At 42.0% G+C, this 23,921-nt stretch overlaps 1 protein-coding gene across 2 annotated transcripts in view; it reads right to left on the bottom strand.

The window, feature by feature from the left end:
- The window catches only part of mmp24 (matrix metallopeptidase 24), a 107,928-nt gene that overhangs the window by 4,892 nt on the left and 79,115 nt on the right, over positions 1-23,921 (bottom strand). The window contains exons 6-8 of one of the 2 annotated variants that reach the window (XM_014131593.3): positions 23,283-23,485; positions 9,952-10,090; positions 3,453-3,719 (exon numbers count right to left, since the gene is read on the bottom strand). In XM_014131593.3, coding sequence (XP_013987068.1) covers positions 3,453-3,719; positions 9,952-10,090; positions 23,283-23,485 — 609 coding nt within the window. Of the gene's footprint in view, positions 1-3,452; positions 3,720-9,951; positions 10,091-23,282; positions 23,498-23,921 lie in introns of both variants that reach the window. The other variant, XM_014131592.3, reaches the window with a different exon arrangement.

Here is a 23,921-nt window from a genome sequence, read left to right as displayed (position 1 = left end):
CTAGAACGCACGAACAAAACAGAGGATATTTGGATATAACGATGGATTATTTGGGACCAAACCTACATTTGTTATTGAAGTAGAAGTCCTGGGAGTGCATTCTGACGAAGAACAGGAAAGGTAAGAACATTTTTCTTATAGGAAATAGGATTTTGGTGAAGGCTAATCTTGCCGGGTGTCTAAATAGCTAGCCGTGATGGCTGGGCTATGTACTTAGAATATTGCAAAATGTGCTTCATCCGAAAAGCTATTTTAAAATCGGACATATCGAGTGCATAGAGGAGTAATGTATCTATAATTCTTAAAATAATTGTTATGCTTTTTGTGAACGTTTATCGTGAGTAATTTAGCAAACTGTTAGTAAATTCCCCGGAAGTTTGCGGGGGGTATGCTTTTTCTGAACGTCACATGCTAATGTAAAAAGCTGTTTTTTGATATAAATATGAACTTGATTGAACAGACATGCATGTATTGTATAACATAATGTCCTAGGTGTGTCATCTGATGAAGATCATAAAAGGTTAGTGCTGCATTTAGCTGTGGTTTGGGTTTTTGTGACATTATATGCTAGCTTGAAAAATGGGTGTCTGATTATTTCTGGCTGGGCACTCTCCTGACATAATCTAATGTTTTGCTTTCGTTGTAAAGCCTTTTTGAAATCGGACAGTGTGGTTAGATTAAGGAGAGTCTTGTCTTTAAATAGCTGTAAAATAGTCATATGTTTGAGAAATTGAAGTAATAGTATTTCAAACGATTCAAAAATCGCACCACTGAATTCAGGTGGCTGTTACGTAGGTGGGACGAATTCGTCCCGCCTTGCCCATAGAGGTTAATGTATTTCTATGTTAGGTTGATTGGGGTTTGGGACTCTCAATTGGAGGCAGGTGCTTCCTCGTTGCCTCTGATTGAGAGTCCTATATATGGGTAATTGTTTGGTGTAGGGTTTTGTGGGAGATTGTTTCTTGTCTAGCGTGTATGAGCCTGAGAAGACTGTTCGGTGATCGTGAGTTTGTTTTGTTGTTTTGGTGTTCATTTTGAGTTTAATAAATGTTCAAGATGAACAAACACAGTCCTGCTGCATTTTGTTCCTCCTTTACCAGAGACAACTGTGACAGCAGCATTCTCCAAACATTCCATTGTGGAGAAGAAACGCTAGTGGGCATGGCGTTTGGCCAGGAGCAATGTGAATTGGTAATCAGGCTACTCAAACGTTCCCCTGTCCAAATAAACACTGTACCTGATTATCTACCATTTGTCATATCATAACGGTATGCTATCAAAGCTCTACAACCGAAAATGCAGTCTCCAAACCATAACTCTCTAAATGCCCTGTTTCTTTTGGAGGGGTAGTTCTCTGTACTACGCAATGCCTGGGAGAAAAGGCACACTGATTTGAGAATGTGTGGCAATCAGAGGACGACAGAAACCCTGGAGGCTACTGATTGATGAAGTACTCCCTTCTGCTGCCGTCCAAAACAGCACCTCCAGATCCCTTAAGAAAATGACTGAGCTACAGACTAGCGGACGGACTAGCCAAATGGACCATGCCACCCCCTCTGATTTCCACCTCTCATGTTCTCAAGTCCTCTGTGGAATGTGTTTCAGGAGGTTGTGACATGACTCGCAAAAAGTGATGATAGTTCATTCCAGAGGAAGTCTCCCGGGAGGTGCCGAGGCAGTGCAGCGGTTTTTCACTAGAGCAGCACAAATGAGTGGCGGGGCTGAGGCCCCTGGCTGGATTAACCCTCTGACCCTGACACCGCCAATTCCACTACACTTATGGCACAAACAGTCCTCGGACACAGACGGCCAACAGTTCAGTGACAGCCCTCTGGCCAGAAGGGCCACTTATCTGATGTTGACATGGCTGACATGGCTCTCACTGATGGGTTAATATTAGCCGACAGCATCTCAGAGAACGGTGAGCAATTCTGACTCACACAAGCTGCTGAGACTTCATAAATACACACTAAAAACAAATGGCTCTATAAAGTTCCAAATAAGGGTGCTTTGGCTTGAAACCATAGGGGAAGCCTTTTTGGTGCTATATGGAGCCTTTTTTTGAAAGTTCTATAAAGAACCATGCTCATAAGGTTCTAAATGGAACATGTATGGTGCTATAAAAGAACCCTTTCATTAACTTCTATAAAGCACCATTTAAAAAAAGGTTCTATATAGCACCAAAAAGGGTTCCGCTATGGTTACAACCCTTTTTGGGGCTATATAGAACCCTTTTGATGGTTCCTTATTAAACCTTTATGGAGAAAGGTTCTTTGTAGAACCAAACATGTTTTTATTTTGGTTTAATAGCCAAATTATATTGTTAAAATACCATCGCTTTTATTATTGGGCTTATTAACAAGTTGAATCAGGTGTGCTAGCTCTGGAACGGCTTGGGATCCCTGAGGAGAGAATTGAAAACTACTGAGTCAACAGTTCTCAATTGACACAAGGACATACATGAGACTTTCACAAGACACCGTCACTGGCCATAGTTATAACATGTACTTGCAAAACACAACAGATTAAATCAACTGTAATGACACTCACGGTTGCACAAAAAGAGCTGTGAACAAACCATGCTCCAAAATATTCTAATGAGCTGCCGCCCCTACATTTGAATTATCACTAAAAGAGGAAAGATTCCTTTGTTTCAGTAAGGTTCCACATAGAACCATCACCCTTCCCAAAGAGCCCTTGAGGAACCCTAATGTTTTAGTGTGTACATGAGGAACTTCGGCTATTTTCTGCTGTGTTACGAATGTGTTGTCAACACATTTTGAGCTCAATCTCGTATAATATTTACCTCGTGCTTGATGAATATTCTGTATACATATTTAGTAGGCCGACTATACATTGGTACTTTACTCCAGAGGTAGTCAGGGACCCAGATCTCGATTGTCAAACCATTAAAATCATCATTATACCAGCCTCTAAAATCATTGACAAGCATCAATAATTGTCTTAAAATAAATACATTCCTATTATTTTGAAAACACATCTGTTAAATAATATGCATAAAGGGAGGCACCAGGATATCTGGTCACCAGGAAAACAATGTGGGCAGATATTTTAATACCATGTGTAAACACGGCAAGCCTTGATCACAAAACCCACATGTTAGCGCAAGTTGTAAATGGGGCCTTCTGATAAGACTAAAATAAAAGTGCAATGTTGGTATTGTAAGAGTACAGTTATTGTTTCAATGTGCAATTACAGCGTATGTACATTACTATGATAACAGTCCAAGTGCTTTGTTACTGTAATAGCAATTACAGTACCAAATGTAGTTAATTCATAAAGTAAACAGAAATTCCAATTCCCCAATGAAAATAATTGGAATTTCAAATGACTTCCCGAATTGACGTTATTGAGATGGAATTAACCCAAACCCCCGTCCCTCTGCATGCTTCAAGGCGGTAGCCACATGGTCTGTGGATAATTATACTCACAGCCCTCCCTGCTGACGAAGGCTCCCTGCGGCGCCTCGGGGATGCCCTTCCACACAGTGATGGGTTTGGGGTAGCCCGGGTCGGCCATGCGTTTCTCCTCGTTGTAGCGCCAGTACTGGTCCCCTTTGAAGAAGTAGGTTTTGCCCACGGGCTCCCAGCGCAGTGCTGTGTCAATGCCGTCCTTAGGGAGACAGTTACCCAGTTCCACCAGACTCTGGGGGTACCCGGGTTCAGCAGTCACCTCTTTGAATACCCAGTACTTGTCACCTGTGGGGTAAACAACAACAGGGTCATGTTCATTAGGCACTAAACAGAGTAAAACCGACTAAAACGGGGAGATTATCTCAAACTATTTTCATTTTCCACTGTAAAACCTTTTTTAACCTTTTACTGAAGTGAGCTAGATCAGGGTTACAGTGTGTCTTGGTAGTTTTAAACAAATCTACTTTGAAACAAAAGTATACACCTCACACACATGGTTATGGGCTTAAAAATAAGAAGACACCTGTACCATGTCAGATATAGGGCTCTATTTCTGCCTGGCGTTAAGTCGGCACAAGTGTCACACATGTTAGTTTGCAATTTCGGCATGTAAAAACTGGCGCACTGGCATGTTCCTGCCCTAATGCCAGGTTTAGCAATTTACCTGTCTAACATCAGCATGCTTGTGCTCCGATGGAAGGGGTGGAAATATTTGCGGCACGTCCTTAATGATCCAAAGTGCTAATTACAGGCAGCGCTGGTAGGGATATTTAAGACCAACCAAATCTGGTTTTAGCGGTAACGCAGTTGGTTATGACAGTTGTGACAGCGGAAACGCAGCCTATCCAGCCGTGACGCGCACTGCCCATATGCGGATGGAACAAGATGTGATTTGGTGCCTGTATACTTCATATTTAGAAACATAAAACAAATGTTTTTTCCCCATTTTATTTGATTAAAAACAAAGCATAGCGCCCCCCCCCCCCCCCTCTCAATTAAGTCTGTTTTCTTTTTGTCCTGCCCAATGTAGTCAAGTAGGCTAGTCAATAGTGTTTTGTTTATGATGGCGATTTTATGATATCATTACATTTTACATGTACTGTATTTATTGTAGTTGAAAAAACGAACAGATTACTTGTTTTTCATTGAATTTTATTCAACCCAAACTTATTCGAATGAGTCACTGTTTTGGTTTTATGGTGGGAATGTCCGTGGCACGCATGTAATGCAACTTCTGGAGAAGTGTGAATGCAATCTGTAAGAAGTTTTCAATTCGTACAGTACTAGTCAAAAGTTTGGACAAGTTATTTTTACTATTTTCTACATTGTATAATAATAGTGAGACATCAACACTACGAAATAACACATGTAGTAACCAAAAAAAGTATTAAATAAATCAAAACATATTTTACATTTGAGATTCTTCTAATAGCCACCCTTTGCCTTGATGACAGCTTTGCACACTCTTGGCATTCTCTCAACCAGCTTCATGAGGTAGTCACCTGGAATGCATTTCAGTTAACAGGTGTGCCTTGTTAAAAGTTAATTTGTGGAATTTCTTTCGTTCTTAATGCGTTTGAGCCAATCAGCCAATCAATGTAGGGGTGGTATACAGAAGATAGCCCTATTTGGTAAAATACCAAGTCCATATTATGGCAAGAACAGCTCAAAGAGAAATGCAAAGAGAAATGACAGTCCATGATTACTTTAAGACATGAAGGTCAGTCAATATGAATAATTTCAAGAAATTTTAAAGTTTCTTCAAGTGCAGTCGCAAAAACCATCAAGCGCTATGATGAAACTGGCTCTCATGAGGACTGCCACAGGAAAGGAAGACCCAGAGGATAAGTTAATTAGAGTTAACTGCACCTCAGATTGCTGCCCAAATAATCTTCACAGAGTTCAAGTAACAGACACATCTCAACATCAACTGTTCAGAGGAGACTGTGTAAATCAGGCCTTCATGGTCGAATTGCTGCAAAGAAACCACTACCAAAAGACACCAATAATAAGAAGAGACTTGCTTGGGCCAAGAAACACGAGCAATGGACATTAGAACGGTGGAAATCTGTCCTTTTTAAAAATGTTGGTTCCAACCGCCGTGTCTTTGTGAGACGCTGAGTTGGTGAACGGATGATCTCTGCATGTGTGGTTCCCACCGTGAAGCATGGAGGAGGAGGTGTGATGTGTGGGGGTGCTTTGCTGGTGACACTGTTTGTGATTTATTTAGAATTTAAGGCACACTTAACGAGCATGGCTACCACAGCATTCTGCAGCGATACACCATCCATCTGGTTTGGACTTAGTGGGACTATCATTTGTTTTTCAACAGGACAATGACCCAATATACCTCCAGGCTGTGTAAGGGCTATTTGACCAATAAGGAGAGTGGTGGAGTGCTGCATCAGATGACCTGGCCTCCACAATCACCCGACCTCAACCCAATTGAGATGGTTTGCATGAGTCGGACCGCAGAGTGAAGGAAAAGCAGCCAAAAAGTGCTCAGCATATGTGGGAAGTCCTTCAAGACTGTTGGAAAAGCATTCCAGGTGAAGCTGGTTGAGAAAATGCCAATAGTGTGCAAAGCTGTCATCAAGGCAAAGGGTGGCTACTTTGAAGAATCTCAAATATAAAATATTTTTTGATTTGTTTAATACTTTTTTGGTTACTATATCATTCTGTATGTGTTATTTCATAGTTTGTAGAATAATAGTGAAGACAATCAATGTAGAAAATAGTAAAAATAAAGAAAAACACTTGAATGAGTAGCTGTGTCCAAACTTTTGACTGGTATTGTATGTAAAACATCAGTATAACGGTGAGTGGACATTCTCCCTTTCTCTTTATATTGGATCTTGTCCAGCTACGGTGAAACGTTTGGATGTACGTAAAACCCTCTGTAGTCTGCATTCTTTTAATATTGTATGCCCACAGGAAGCAATTATGTTGTCTGTAAGTGTATTTACATATAGCCTACACTGCGTGCACAATTGTTAGGCAAATTGTATTCCGCGGGAGTAATTTTATTGTTGAACAAACACAATGCTCTCAGTCAATCCAAAACGTTATTGAACCTCAAACCTGAATGTATAACAAAGGAAAAGTGAGTTTTGTCTTTCTCAGGGAAATATATAAGTGTGCACAATTATTAGGCAACTATTAGTGTGCAGAATTATTAGGCAACTAAATTACAACTAAGTGTAACAGATAAGTAACACAAAATGACAATTATATAACATTTTTGGCCTTTCAAAAATATTCAGTGACCAATATAGCCACCCTTATTTTCAAGAACTGCCATGAGCCTTCCATCCATGGAGTCTGTCAGTTTCTTGATCTGTTCACGATAAATTTTTGCTGAAGCAGCAACCACAGCCTCCCAAATGCTGTTCAAAGAGGTGTATTGTCTTCCCTCACTGTAAATCTCACGTTTGAGAAGGGCCCACAAGTTCTCAATAGGATTTAAGTCAGGTGAGGAAGGGGGCCAGGTCGTTATTCAGGCATCTTTGAGGCCCTTACTGGCCAGCCAAGCAGTGGAGTACTTGGATGCATGTGATGGAGCATTGTCCTGCATAAAGATCATGGCCTTCTAGAATGCTGAGGACTTCTTCCTGTACCACTGTTTGACAAAAGAATCTTCCAGAAACTGGCAGTAGGTTTGGGAGTTGAGTTTCAGTCCATCTTCAACCCGAAAAGGTCCAACTACCTCATCCTCAATGATAGCAGCCCATACCAGTACCCCTCCTTCACCTTGCTGTCACCTGACTCAAAGTGGTGCCCTGTGTCCATTACTGATCCAGCCACGGGCCCATCCATTTGGTCCATCAAGAGTCACTTTCATTTCATCTGTCCATAAAACCTTTGAAAAATCTGTCTTCAGGTATTTCTTTGCCCAATATTGACGCTTCAACTTGTGAATCTTATTCAGTGGTGGTCTTGTTTCAGTCTTCTTGACCTTGGCCATGTCTCTGAGCACTTGACACCTTGTACTTTTGAACACTCCAGGTAGGTTGCAGTTCTGGAATACGGTGGCACTGGAGGATAATGGGTTCCTGGTAGTTTGACATTTAATTCTTCTCAAGTCTTTTGCAGTTAATTTGCGCCTTTTCTTCCCCATGCGTTTTTTGCGCCCCAGTTGACTATTCGCAACAAAATGTTTGATTGTCCGGTGGTCACGCCTCAATAGTTTAGCTATTTAAAGAGTGTTGCATCCGTCTGAAAGGCATTTTACATTTTTGGCTTTTCAGTGTCAGTTAAATCTCTTTTTTGGCCCATTTTACCTGAGGTAATGAGGCTGCCTAATAATTATGCACACCTTGATATAAGGTGTTATTCACTTTCGCCACACCCTCCCTCATTACACAAATACATATCACCTGAAAATGATTAAATCCAATAAGCATTCAAGTTTATATAGTTTGGAGTTCGAAAATGTGAATAGAAATAATGATAAGATCAGAATACTCACTTGCCTAATAATTGTGCACGCAGTGTATTTAAAGCAAGTTGTTGTTTCATTTTGTTTAGAATTTGATTAGAATTATTCACTCTTTTTAGGCCTTATCAATAATAAATGTAATCTTGCTTATTGACAGTATCAGTGTGAACGCTATGTATATATTTCCACATTGAAACCATGCAATTACTTAGAGCAATTTGGACTGCAAACAGGTTGAGGTTAACATATTTAGCAAAGAGAGATCAACATTTTGTTTCTGAAAGCTGTTAACCTGTTGGGGATAGGGGGCAGTATTTGCACGGCCGGATAAAAAACGTACCCGATTTAATCTGGTTACTACTCCTGCCCAGTAACTAGAATATGCATATAATTATTGGCTTTGGATAGAAAACACCCTAACGTTTCTAAAACTGTTTGAATGGTGTCTGTGAGTATAACAGAACTCATATGGCAGGCAAAAACCTGAGAAGATTCCTTACAGGAAGTGGCCTGTCTGACAAGTTCTTGTTCTTCTTGGCTCTGTTTATTGAAAACTAAGGATCTTTGCTGTAACGTGACACTTCCTACGGCTCCCATAGGCTCTCAGAACCCGGGAAAAAGCTGAATGATGTAATTCCAGCCTCTGGCTGAAAAACATTAGCGCGTTTGGATAGTGGCCGGTCAGGCCGGTCAGAGTACCATCAGACTGAGGCTCGTGCACGAGGGGATCCCATGTTTTATTTTCTTTCATCTTTGAACCTAAACACGCTTTCCCGGTTGGAATATTATCGCTTTTTTACGAGAAAAATGGCATAAAAATTGATTTTAAACAGCGGTTGACATGCTTCGAAGTACGGTAATGGAATATTTAGAATTTTTTTGTCACGAAATGCGTCGTGCGCGTCACCCTTCTTTACCATTTGGATAGTGTCTTGAATGCATGAACAAAACAGAGGATATTTGAACATAACTATGGATTATTTTGAACCAAACCAACATTTGTTATTGAAGTAGAAGTCCTGGGAGTGCATTCTGACGAAGAACAGCAAAGGTAATAACATTTTTCTTATAGTAAATCTGACTTTGGTCAGGGCTAAACTTGGTGGGTGTCTAAATAGCTAGCCCTGTGATGCCGGGCTATCTACTCAGAATATTGCAAAATGTGCTTTCACCGAAAAGCTATTTTAAAATCGGACATAGCGAGTGCATAGAGGAGTTCTGTATCTATAATTCTTAAAATAATTGTTATGTTTTTTTGTGAACGTTTATCGTGAGTAATTTAGTAAATTCACTGGAAGTATGCTAGTTCTGAACGTCACATGCTAATGTAAAAAGCTGGTTTTTATATAAATATGAACTTGATTGAACAAAACATGCATGTATTGTATAACATAATGTCCTAGGGTTGTCATCTGATGAAGATCATCAAAGGTTAGTGCTGCATTTAGCTGTGGTTTGGGTTTATGTGACATTATATGCTAGCTTGAAAAATGGGTGTCTGATTATTTCTGGCTGGGTACTCTGCTGACATAATCTAATGTTTTGCTTTCGTTGTAAAGCCTTTTTGAAATCGGACAGTGTGGTTAGATTAACGAGAGTCTTGTCTTTAAAATGCTGTAAAATAGTCATATGTTTGAGAAATTGAAGTAATAGCATTTCTAAGGTATTTGAATAAAGCGCCACGGGATTCAACTGGCTGTTGAGTAGGTGGGACGATTTCGTCCCGCCGAGCCTAGAGAAGTTAAACAAACTATCATTGGTATTGGAGTTGATTCCAAGGCAATACATAAAACACTGTAAATACAGAACTTGAAGCAACCACATATTTAGCCATGGAGCACGTTCTGATTGGCCAGTCGGGGGCTAAACCTAGACACACCCACAACTTGTTTATTCATCAAACCAAGCCCTTTCGCACCAATAAGGACAGTGTTAAAGATTGGGGTTTTATAGTTGGTACTGTATGTCTCTGTAATCCAGGTTTATTCACCTAAAGCGAACATGACTTAGCTAACAATAACACTAAGCAGTGCAAAAAGGGCTATATCACATTTGAAAAGGAGAAGGGAGTTAAAATACCCTTAAAGAATACAAATTTGCCGTCCGATCTCTCGTAGGCGGCGTCGATACGTGGCGGTAGACCTTTCCAGAACTGCTCAATCTGCATCGGGTAGCCCTCCTGCACCTCGTTGTTCCGCAGTCGCCAGAACCATCGGTCCTAAAGAGAAGAAAAAAGAGAGGAGAGAGCTCACATCAATCACAGCTCATTATCATTTGGCTCCAGTAAATCTAGGGCACGGCTGAGCAAACTCCCCACTGACTGCTACCCACATGCAAATACCCACACTTACCCCTCAAACAGCCACAAATGATTCGCATAGCAGAGGCCTTATTGCAGGGTAACTACAGTGCTTTCGGAAAGTATTCAGACCCCTTGACTCTTTCTACATTTTGTTACGTTACAGCCTTATTCTAAAATGGATTAAAAAAAAAAAAAAATCCTCAGCAATCTACACACAATACCCCATAATGACAAAGTGGAAAAAACGTATTTATTTATTTTTTTACATTTTGGCAAATTTATTTACAGAAATGCCTTATTTGCATAAGTATTTAGACCTTTTTGCTATGAGACTCGAAGCTGAGGTCAGGTGCATCCTGTTTCCATTGATCATCCTTGAGATGTTTCTACAACTTGATTGGAGTTTACCTGTGGTAAATTAAATTGATTGGACATGATTTGGAAAGGCATTCACCTGTCTATATAAGGTCCCACAGTTGACAGTGCATGTCAGAGCAAAAACCAAGCCATGAGGTTGAAGGAATTGTCCATAGAGCTCAGAGACATGATTGTGTCGAGGCACAGATCTGGGGAAGGGTACCAAAACATTTCTGCACCATTGAAGATCCCCAAGAACATAGCGGCCTCCATCATTCTTAAATGGAAGAAGTTTGGAACCAGCAAGACTTTTCCTATGGCAAGACATGAAAATGGTTCTCTAGCAAAGATCAACAACCAATTTGACAGAGTTGGAAATAAAAATGGGCAAATTAAATGTTGCACAATCCAGAGTCTTAGTGACTTACTAAGACCGACTCAGCTGTAATCGCTGCCAAAGGTGATTCTGACATGTATTGACTCAGGGGGTTGAATACTTATATATATATATATATATATATATATATATATATATATATATATATATATATATATATATTCTTTCATTTTTTTGGGGGGGGGGGATGTTTAATCCCACTTTGTAACACAACAAAATCAAGGGCCGTGAATACTTTCTGAAGGCACTGTATCAATTTAGTGAATATAGTTGCTATTTAACATAAGGGTTTCAGCATAGAATATAATCCTTTATATTTGTACATGTTTATTTTGTCAATATACACTGAGTATACAAAACATGAAGGACACCTGCTCTTTCCATGACATAGACTGACCAGGTGAATCCAGGTGAAAGCTATAATCCCTTATTGATGTCACATGTTAAATCCACATCAATCAGTGTAGATGAATGGGAGGAGACAGGTTAAAGAAGCATTTTTAAGCCTTGAGACAATTGAGACATGGATTGCGTGTGTGCTATTCAGAGGGTGAGTGGGCAAGACAAAAGATTGAAGTGGCTTTGAATGGGGTATGGTAGTAGGTGCCAGGCGTAGGGCTACTGCGGTGACCGTATTACCTCCACCCTGGCCGTCATAAGTCATGACTGCAGTAAAATTCTACATGACCGTTGAGTCACAGTAATCTCCTTTTATGCACTCTGGACTTGTGTTGGTAGTACCCAACTTGCTAACAAACAGCAGGTCCTAATGGCCTGGTACTCAGGGCTCTATTGTCCCTCCATCAGGTCCTAATGGTCTGGTATTCAAGAACTCTATTGTCCCTCCATCAGGTCCCAATGGCCTGGTATTCAAGGTATCTATTGTCCCTCCATCAGGTTGCTAATGGCCTGGTACTCAGGGCTTTATTGTCCCTCTAACCACTTTGATGTCAATGCAAATGCAATCACATCAAACATTTATCGTCAAAACAGTATCATGCTTTTAAAACTCACCTTACTGTATTTTTATTTATATTTATTATGGATCCCCACTACTCTTCCTGAGGTCCAGCAAAATTAAGGCAGTTATAGATTTTAAAGCATTACAAGACATTCATATCAGATTTCACAACATATTAAGTGTGTGCCCTGAAGACTACTCCATGGCTACTCTAAAAATTACAAAGTTCTCATAGAGGGGTCAAATAACGGAACACCCAATACTAGCCATGTTAGGGATTGTAATAATAATTAAAAAAAATAGATAGAAAAGCAATACAATTAAACAATTTTTAAATAAAATACAACTACACTATACCATTCAAGATAGGGACTGTTGTAAAATAATTATTTACTTTTCTATTTATCATATTTTATAAATGGATAAGACGGCATTCGAAAAAAGGATAACTAGCAAAATAATACATCTTCAAATATAACGAATTGGAACACAAAAGTGCTCAATCAACATGGTGGAGATAGAAATATAGTAAACAGAAGACATAGAAGGCACAGTATGTGTGGATGTATTGTAATGGAAGGTGTGATGTGCATTTTTGTCTGGCATTAAGTGAGTGAGAAAGGAAACTGTTGCATATCCCAGAACCAATGTGTGTTTGTGAGCAGGGGTTGCGAGAGAGCGCTTTCAATTTTGTGCAGATGAGGGATATACATTTTAAAATAAATTATACATCTCATATATTTATGTATTGTCCTATCACGATGGAACGGTCCCCCAACCTTAAACCCTAGACACCCACCTGAGCGACTAATACACTAGAGTCCTTATCTGTTTTATGGGCTTACTGTAAATTGTCTATATGCAGCCAAAACAGAAAGAGGAATGTGGACAGAGACCTTCTAGAGCAGCACAGCCCCTCAAGATTCTGAGCCTGCCTGGCAGGGTTGGTACTACAAAGCCCCCCCCAAAAGGGAAATTCTCAAAGCTGCTAATGACAACCTTGATGACCTCGTACCTAGCCGGTGGGGATTCCGGTGGGGTACCCACAACCAGGTAGTGGCAGTGCTGGCAACACTAGCTGCAGTAACCCATAGGGAGGGGGTCACACTCGGACAATCAGAGGGATATATTATTGTGACCCTGGTGGAACAAAATAATCTAAGGTCTGACTGCACAGAGATGCTTGGGTAATGGTCACAACGGGGGACCAGTGTTTTAAAAAAATGTATTTAACCTTTATTTAACTAGGCAAGTCAGTTAAGGACAAATTCTTACTTACAATGACGGCCAAACCCGGACGATGCTGGGCGAATTGTGTGCCACCCTATGGGACTCCCAATCACGGCCAGATGTGATGCAGCCTGGATTCGATGTGTGTGTTTCAGGGGAAGGAGGCGTATCTGATCTCCATCACCTATGACTTGACATTGGTTAATCAAATCTCCTCCTTTTTGCCAATTTTGCATGCTTTCTCAAACGGCTGTAACTTTATATGCATTCGTAAATCAAGTCCTTTCTTGAGTTGGCTCTCGGATGTAACAACTGTTGAGTGTGTGTGTGTGTGTGTCCCACATCTGTTGCTAGGGGGTAAGGATGTTAGGGACAATATAGAATGAATCACAATTGTTTGCAAAAATAATAATTACTTAACAAAAATGTAATGCAATGGCAATCCTGGTTATAGGTCACAATCCTTTGCATGAACTGTCAACATTATTATTAATGATGGAAATTTAAGATGCAAATCATTTCATAAAATCTTGTGTATTTTAATGAGGGAAATAAGTATTTGACCCCTCTGCAAAACATGACTTAGTACTTGGTGGCAAAACCCTTGTTGGTAATCACAGAGGTCAGACGTTTCTTGTAGTTGGTCACCAGGTTTGCACACATCTCAGGAGGGATTTTGTCCCACTCCTCTTTGCAGATCTTCTCCAAGTCATTAAGGTTTCGAGGCTGACATTTGGCAACTCGAACCTTCAGCTCCCTCCACAGATTTTCTATGGGATTAAGGTCTGGCGACTGGCTAGGCTACTCTAGGACCTTAATGTGCTTCTTCTTGAGCCACTCCTTTGTTGCCTTGGCCGTGTGTTTTGGGTCATTGTCATGCTGGAATACCCATCCACGACCCATTTTCAATGCCCTGGCTGAGGGAAGGAAGTTCTCACCCAAGATTTGACGGTACATGGCCCCGTCCATTGTCCCTTTGATGTGGTGAAGTTGTCCTGTCCCCTTAGCAGAAAAACACCCCCAAAGCATAATGTTTCCACCTCCATGTTTGACGGTGGGGATGATGTTCTTGGGGTCATAGGCAGCATTCTTCCTCCTCCAAACACAGCGAGTTGAGTTGATGCCAAAGAGCTCCATTTTGATCTCATCTGACCACAACACCTTCACCCAGTTGTCCTCTGAGTCATTCAGATGTTCAATGGCAAACTTCAGACGGGCATGTATATGTGCTTTCTTGAGCAGGGGGACCTTGCGGGCGCTGCAGGATTTCAGTCCTTCATGGCGTAGTGTGTTACCAATTGTTTTCTTGGTGACTATGGTCCCAGCTGCCTTGAAATCATTGACAAGATCCTCCCGTGTAGTTCTGGGCTGATTCCTCCCCGTTCTCATGATCATTGCAACTCCACGAGGTGAGATCTTGCATGGAGCCCCAGTCCGAGGGAGATTTACAGTTCTTTTGTGTTTCTTCCATTTGCAAATAATCGCACCAACTGTTGTCACCTTCTCACCAAGTTGCCTGGCGATGGTCTTGTAGCCCATTCCAGCCTTGTGTAGGTCTACAATCTTGTCCCTGACATCCTTGGAGAGCTCTTTGGTCTTGGCCATGGTTGAGAGTTTGGAATCTGATTGATTGATTGCTTCTGTGGACAAGTGTCTTTTATACAGGTAACAAGGTGAGATTAGGAGCACTCCCTTTAAGAGTGTGCTCCTAATCTCAGCTCGTTACCTGTATAAAAGACACCTGGGAGCCAGAAACCTTTCTGATTGAGAGGGGGTCAAATACTTATTTCCCTCATTAAAATGCAAATCAATTTATAACATTTTTGACATGCGTTTTTCTAGATTTCTTTTGTTATTCTGTCTCTCACTGTTCAAACAAACCTACCATTAAAATTATAGACTGATCATTTCTTTGTCAGTGGGCAAACGTACAAAATCGGCAGGGGATCAAATACTTTTTTCCCTCACTGTGTGTATATATATATATATATATATATATATATATATGTATATATACTGCTAAAAAAAATAAAGGGAACACTTAAACAACACAATGTAACTCCAAGTCAATCACACTTGTGTGAAATCAAACTGTCCACTTAGGAAGCAACACTGATTGACAATACATTTCACATGCTGTTGTGCAAATGGAATAGACAACAGGTGAAAATTATAGGCAATAAGCAAGACACCCCCAATAAAGGAGTGGTTCAGCAGGTGGTGATCACAGACCACTTCTCAGTTCCTATGCTTCCTGGCGGATGTTTTGGTCACTTTTGAATGCTGGCGGTGCTTTCACTCTAGTGGTAGCATGAGACGGAGTCTACAACCCACACAAGTGGCTCAGGTAGTGCAGCTCATCCAGGATGGCACATCAATGCGAGCTGTGGCAAGAAGGTTTGCTGTGTCTGTCAGCGTAGTGTCCAGAGCATGGAGGTGCTACCAGGAGACAGGCCAGTACATCAGGATACGTGGAGGAGGCCGTAGGAGGGCAACAACCCAGCAGCAGGACCGCTACCTCCGCCTTTGTGCAAGGAGGAGCAGGAGGAGCACTGCCAGAGCCCTGCAAAATGACCTCCAGCAGGCCACAAATGTGCATGTGTCTGCTCAAACGGTCAGAAACAGACTCCATGAGGGTGGTATGAGGGCCTGACGTCCACAGGTGGGGGTTGTGCTTACAGCCCAACACCGTGCAGGACGTTTGGCATTTGCCAGAGAACACCAAGATTGGCAAATTCGCCACTGGCGCCCTGTGCTCTTCACAGATGAAAGCAGGTTCACACTGAGCACGTGACAGACGTGACAGAGTCTGGAGACGCCGTGGAGAACGTTCTGCTGCCTGCAACATCCTCCAGCATGACCGGTTTGGCGGTGGGTCAGTCATGGTGTGGGGTGGCATTTATTTGGGGGGCTGCACAGCCCTCCATGTGCTCGCCAGAGGTAGTCTGACTGCCATTAGGTACCGAGATGAGATCCCCAGACCCCTTGTGAGACCATATGCTGGTGCGGTTGGCCCTGGCTTCCTCCTAATGCAAGACAATGCTAGACCTCATGTGGCTGGAGTGTGTCAGCAGTTCCTGCAAGAGGAAGGCATTGATGCTATGGACTGGCCCGCCCGTTCCCCAGACCTGAATCCAATTGAGCACATCTGGGACATCATGTCTCGCTCCATCCACCAACGCCACGTTGCACCACAGACTGTCCAGGAGTTGGCGGATGCTTTAGTCCAGGTCTGGGAGGAGATCCCTCAGGAGACCATCCGCCACCTCATCAGGAGCATGCCCAGGCGTTGTAGGGAGGTCATACAGGCATGTGGAGGCCACACACACTACTGAGCCTCATTTTGACTTGTTTTAAGGACATTACATCAAAGTTTGATCAGCCTGTAGTGTGGTTTTCCACTTTAATTTTGAGTGTGACTCCAAATCCAGACCTCCATGGGTTGATAAATTGGATTTCCATTGATTATTTTTGTGTGATTTTGTTGTCAGCACATTCAACTATGTAAAGAAAAAAGTATTTAATAAGATTATTTCTTTCATTCAGATCTCGGATGTGTTGTTTAAGTGTTCCCTTTATTTTTTTGAGCAGTGTGTGTATATATAGTATATGTGTGTGTGTATACATACATACATACATACATACAGTGGGGAGAACAAGTATTTGATACACTACCGATTTTGCAGGTTTTCCTACTTACAAAGCATGTAGAGGTCTGTAATTTTTATCACAGGTACACTGTGAGAGACGGAATCTAAAACAAAAATCCAGAAAATCACATTGTATGATTTTTAAGTAATTAATATGCATTTTATTGCATGACATAAGTATTTGATACATCAGAAAAGCAGAACTTAATATTTGGTACAGAAACCTTTGTTTACAATTACAGAGATCAAACGTTTCCTGTAGTTCTTGACCAGGTTTGCATACACTGCAGCAGGGATTTTGGCCCACTCCTCCATACAGACCTTCTCCAGATCCTTCAGGTTTCGGGGCTGTCGCTGGGCAATACGGACTTTCAGCTCCCTCCAAAGATTTTCTATTGGATTCAGGTCTGGAGACTGGCTAGGCCACTCCAGGACCTTGAGATGCTTCTTACGGAGCCACTCCTTAGTTGCCCTGGCTGTGTGTTTCGGGTCGTTGTCATGCTGGAAGACCCAGCCACGACCCATCTTCAATGCTCTTACTGAGGGAAGGAGGTTGTTGGCCAAGATCTTGCGATACATGGCCCATCCATCCTCCCCTCAATACGGTATAGTCGTCCTGTCCCCTTTGCAGAAAAGCATCCCCAAAGAATGATGTTTCCACCTCCATGCTTCACGGTTGGGATGGTGTTGTTGGGGTTGTACTCATCCTTCTTCCTCCAAACACGGCGAGTGGAGTTTAGACCAAAAAGCTCTATTTTTGTCTCATCAGTCCACATGACCTTCTCCCATTCCTCCTCTGGATCATCCAGATGGTCATTGGCAAACTTCAGACGGGCCTGGACATGCGCAGACTTGAGCAGGGGGAACTTGCGTGCGCTGCAGGATTTTAATCCATGACAGCGTAGTGTGTTACTAATGGTTTTCTTTGAGACTGTGGTCCCAGCTCTCTTCAGGTCATTGACCAGGTCCTGCCGTGTAGTTCTGGGCTGATCCCTCACCTTCCTCATGATCATTGATGCCCCACGAGGTGAGATCTTGCATGGAGCCCCAGACTGAGGGTGATTGACCATCATCTTGAACTTATTCCATTTTCTAATAATTGCACCAACAGTTGTTGCCTTCTCACCAAGCTGCTTGCCTATTGTCCTGTAGCCCATCCCAGCCTTGTGCAGGTCTACAATTTTATCCCTGATGTCCTTACACAGCTCTCTGGTCTTGGCCATTGTGGAGAGGTTGGAGTCTGTTTGATTGTGTGTGTGGACAGGTGTCTTTTATACAGGTAACGAGTTCAAACAGGTGCAGTTAATACAGGTAATGAGTGGAGAACAGGAGGGCTTCTTAAAGAAAAACTAACAGGTCTGTGAGAGCCGGAATTCTTACTGGTTGGTAGGTGATCAAATACTTATGTCATGCAATAAAATGCAAATGAATTACTTAAAAATCATACAATGTGATTTTCTGGATTTTTGTTTTAGATTCCGTCTCTCACAATTGAAGTGGAACTATGATAACAATTACAGACCTCTACATGCTTTGTAAGTAGGAAAACCTGTAAAATCGGCCGTGTATCAAATACTTGTTCTCCCCACTGTATATAGTTTTTGAATAGGTACACTACCATTCAAATGTTTGGGGTCACTTAGAAATGTCCTTGTTTTTGAAAGAAAAGCAATTTTTTTGTCCATTAAAATAACATCAAATTGATCTGAACTAAAGTGTAGACATTGTTAATCTTGTAAATGACTATTGTAGCTGGAATATCTACATAGGCGTACAGAGGCCCATTATCAGCAACCATCACTTCTGTGTTCCAATGGCACGTTGTGTTAGCTAATCCAAGTTTATCATTTTAAAAGGCTAATTGATCAATAGAAAACCCTTTTGCAATTATGTTAACACAGCTGAAAACTGTTGTTCTGATTTAAAGAAGCAATAAAACTGGCCTTCTTTAGACTAGTTGAGTATCTGGAGCATCAGCATTTGTGGGTTCGATTACAGGCTCAAAATGGCCAGAAACAAAGACCTTACTTCTGAAACTTGTCAGTCTATTCTTGTTCTGAGAAATGAATGCTATTCCATGCGAGAAATTGCCAAGAAACTGAAGATCTCATACAACGCTGTGTACTACTCCCTTCACAGAACAGCGCAAACTGGCTCTAACCAGAATAGAAAGAGGAGTGGGAGGCCCTGGTGCACAACTGACCAAGAGGACAAGTACATAAGTGTCTAGTTTGAGAAACAGATGCCTCACAAGTCCTCAACTGGCAGCTTCATTAAATAGTACCCGCAAAACACCAGTCTCAATGTCAACAGTGAAGAGGTGACTCCGGGAGGCTGGCCTTCTAGATGCCTCCCGAGGGGCACAGTTATCTAAAACACTGCATCGCAGTGCTAGCTGTGCCACTAGAGATTCTGGGTGTGAGTCCAGGCTCTGTCACAGCTAGCTGCGACCGGGAGACCCATGGGGCGGCGCACAATTGGCCCAGCGTCGTCTGGGTTACTGGAGGGTTTGGCCGGCAGGGATGTCCTTGTCCCATGGCTCACTAGCGACTCCTGTGGTGGGACTGGTGCAGTGCACGCTGACACGGTTGCCAGGTGTATGGTGTTTCCTCCGACACATTGGTGCGGCTGGCTTCCGGGTTGTATGGACCTCGCTTTGTGCACAGGGGCATTGTCATGCTGTAACAGGAAAGGTCCTTCCCCAAACTGTTGCCACAACAGGGCCTGTTTAGCCCTGTCCGGGGGTGTCATCGGATGGAGCCACAGTGTCTCCTGACCCCTCCTGTCTCAGCCTCCAGTATTTATGCTGGGGGCTAGGGTCAGTCTGTTATATCTGGAGTATTTCTCCTGCCTTATCTGGTGTCGTGTGAATTTAAGTATGCTCTCTCTAATTCTCTCTTTCTTTCTTGTTCTCTCTGAGGACCTGAGCCCTAGGACCATGCCTCAGGACTACCTGGCATGATGACTCCTTGCTGTCCCCAGTCCACCTGGCCGTGTTGCAGCTCCAGTTTCAACTGTTTTCCTGCGGCTATGGAACCCTGACCTGTTCACTGTGATTACTATTATTTAACCATGCTGGTCATTTATGAACATTTGAACATCTTGGCCATGTTCTGTTATAATCTCCACCCGGCACAGCCAGAAGAGGACTGGCCACCCCTCATAGCCTGGTTCCTCTCTAGGTTTCTTCCTAGGTTCTGGCCTTTCTAGGCAGTTTTTCCTAGTCACCGTGCTTCACCTGCATTGCTTGCTGTTTGGGTTTTAGGCTGGGTTTCTGTACAGCACTTTGATATATCAGCTAATGTAAGAAGGGCTTTATAAATAAATTTTATTTGAAAAGCACAGAATCGTCTAAATGTCACTGTATACTGTAGCATTAACATTTCCCTTCACTGGAACTAAGGGGCCTAGCCTGAACCATGAAAAACAGCCCCAAATCATTATTTCTCATCCACCAAACTTTACAGTTGGCACTATGCATTCGGGCAGGTAGTGTTTTCCTAGCATCTGCCAAACTCAAATTAGTTCTTCGGACTGCCAGATGCTGAAGTGTGATTCATCACTCCAGAGAACACGTATCCACTGCTCCAGAGTCCTGTGGTGGTGAGCTTTACACCACTCCAGCCGCCACTTGGCATTGCGCATGGTGATCTTAGGCTTGTGTGCGGCTGCTCGGCCATGGAAACCCATTTCATGAAGGTCCCGGCGAACAGTTCTTGTGCTGACGTTGCTTCCAGAAGAACTTTGGAACTTGGTAGTGAGTGTTGCAGCCACGGACAGATGATTTTTACGTGCTTCAGCACTCGGCAGTCCCGTTCTGTGAGCTTGTGTAGCCTACCACTTCGTGGCTGAGCCGTTGTAGCTGTTGGGAAGGTGGTATTGACGGTGCCACTATGGCGGTGCCACGTTGAAGGTCACTGAGCTCTTTAATACGTGCCATTCTACAGCCAATGTATGTCTATGGAAATTGCATGGCCGTGTGCTGGATTTTATACACCTTTCTGCAATGGGTGTGGGTGAAATAGCCGAATCCACTAATTTGAAGGGGTGTCAACATCCTTTTGGCTATGTGGTGTACGTTAATCAGAAACAACAATGTCATGCACCCACTAGTGTTCAAAAAGTTTTTAGTGCTCCAAAAATGGTGGTGTCATTTGTATTTTGAATTACAGTACATTACTGGCAGCAATCGGCCAGTAAGTTGTTGTACATTTTTACGACAAGGTTTATAGAATTCCTAAAATACAGTATATTACTGTATTCTGTGAGGGTACAGCATTCTCACTCACAGGTGCAACAAATATAGCATCTTACAAGGCACGCCTTAAAATATGTTAATGAGCCAGAGACTCCTTCCCCGCCCACAACATTTTCCCACAATGCACCATCATTAATTCCTTAAAACACATTTAAGGTATTTTGCTGTGCATTCTACCATGTTTTACTGTTGAAGTTACAGAAAAGTCTTACTGTGCTATAAAACACATTTACGGTATTTTAATGTGCATTCTACAGTGTTTTACTGTTGAAATTACAGAAACATATTACACTGTATAATAGTTATTGCGAATACAGATATACATTCAAAGTAAGGAGTGTTTAGGCAATATTGAGAAGTGCAGATTTAGGCAATATTGAGTTGGCATGTGTTTTAAATTCAAAGGGTCTTTTTCCAGGACACAGATTAAGCCTAGGCCCAGACTGCAAAGTACTTACAGATTCTCTATTGAGCATGCTATTTAGTCCAGGACTCCCATAGTTTAATCAGTGTTAACTGTGTTAGTCAATAGTAATGTCATTACTACATAGTACTATACTTACTAAGGGATTTTACCATTATGGTTACTCTGGTATAAGTCAACTATCATCAAAATGTGACTAAATATTCCATTGTGAACAAATTGCAAGGGGCAGGGGTTACTAATAAGTATTCAATTTATGTACATGGGTACATTTCCTATTGATTTGTTTATGAACACTGAACATGTAACAACCTATGCTGTAGTAAGTAAACTTACTGTGTGTGCATTCATACGCCTTAAACATGCCTCCAAAAAAGAGCTCCTAAACAGGAATATACAGTTTGTATCAATAAAGGCCAGGTTTTATTGATGTGTGTTAACATTCATCAGATAGCGGAGGAGTGACCTTTTAAGACATTTAGGCAAAGATCAAATACATCAAACAGGGTTTGTCTACTCTACGCACTGCTCAGTATGAAATAAAAAAAGACAAGTACCAATGCAAGTTTACCTTCGTTAAATTAAAGCACATTATCTGGTGACTAACTTGGTGATGGGGAAAAGGCCAATTGAGTGCGACACCAGCTACAGATTAGCTTATTACTGTAAAAAGTGATCTGAAGAGGGAGGTTCTACATCCGATCATGAGAGAAATACTAGAATACAAACTCATACTACTGTATATGTAATAACCAGAGAACCAATACTTTGGAACGTTGTTGGTACCCTTGCAAAATCTAAGAGCTCCCTACAGTGTGAGAAGCTCTTCAGCATTGCTGAAACCCTTAAGTCAAACAAAAGGTTCAATATGGTTTTGATTCAATAGGGTGTTGTTGTCATCTTATGTGAGTCCGGTAAAAGAAAACACTATACTACCACTACCAACCAAGGCACGTGAACTGAAGAACAAATTGAATGTGCAGGAGATATTTAACCACTCTTGGAGGAAAATGGCACTGACACATTTTTGAGTTGGGAACAAGGCAAAATTAAAGCAACTCCTATTGTGTTAAATTCAATGCTCCAAAAGTGTTTATTTTGGGAAAGGGAAAACGTAGTCAGTTTCACAACGGAATGCATTCAAATTAAATGTGTCTTCTGCATTTAATCCAACCGCTCTGAATCAGAGATGCCTTAATCGACATCATCGGTGCCCAGGGAGCAGTTGTTGTTGGGGTTAACTGCCTTGCTCAAGGGAAGAACGGCTGATATTGCTACTTTGCCGGCTCAAACAATCAACCTTTGCTTACTATCCCAACACTCTAACTGCTAGGCTACCTGCTGCCCCAAATTATAAAAGGATTGTCCTACACAACACAGACTTAATGTTACACTTTGTAAAGTGTTCGCTTTATAAAAGCAGTCTCACCCAATGATTTATATATACACTACATGACAGGGGGCGCTGTTTTGAAGTCACCGCGCCTCCATCTTAGCACTCCCCCAGCAGTGTAAAAAATATTTTGAAAGCTATAGAAATGCAGTTAAAAATGTCTACATTTGTTTTTGCCACGTTTATTTTACTACAGACACCGTAATGCATACGTTTAAATGATATTATGTGAGCTAAACATCAAAATGAAAAATGAAAAAATGTATACAAATTTTTGTCCTTGAAATATTTCAGTGAAATACTGTGGAATTCCATTCATTTCTATGGATGACTGCTTTTCTGAGGAGTGCCAATATGGCCGACCGGTGGATTCAAAGTCTCTCATTGGCCAATACATGGCATCAGCAATCCAGGGTTTATATACATCGTTGGTCTCACCTTGAAGACAAACATCTCGCGTCTGAAGAAGGCCACGGTGTTGAAGTTGCCATCACAGATGTTGGGTTTGCCATTGGGGAAATAGGGCCTGTCACCGGAGGGCGGACGTGGTGGGCGGGACTGACGGTCGTGTTTCCTCTCTGAGGTGGGGTGGGTTCGGCGAGCGGGCAAGGTGGGCAGTGGCCGTGTAGGCTCCAGCATGGCTGTAGGGACACCTGCACACAGAGGCACACTCATAAGAACAGGCTTTCAAAAAGCTCTCGTCATTCCTAGATCTCTCTATCCTCTAATTTAGTCTAGTTCCTGCTGTAATAACAATATATTAACACCAATTTGTATCCTCCACAATGAAATCAGAGGGGGGACTATGGATCTGTCTCAGTCTGTTTGTACGTACGTTAGTCACACACGATATTTCATGCCGGCTCTCTTGCCATAGAAAGCCGGCATGTACAAAATTACACTGATTGACCCAAGGGGGGTCGCTATAGTAATCAACTGAAAATCCAGACTTTGAAAAAGCATATCTCCTGTCCCGTTTCAGCTAGAATTTTTGTCAATAATTGGCCCAAGGGAGGCACAGACATGACGATAGAGGTAGTATAAACCAGCCTTTGAAATCTTTGGTTGTTTTTACTA

This window comes from Salmo salar, chromosome 12, assembly GCF_965601325.2.
Source record: "Salmo salar chromosome 12, fSalSal1, whole genome shotgun sequence".
NCBI classification, from domain to species: Eukaryota; Metazoa; Chordata; class Actinopteri; order Salmoniformes; family Salmonidae; genus Salmo; species Salmo salar.
This window is presented reverse-complemented; position numbering and strand designations above follow the sequence as displayed.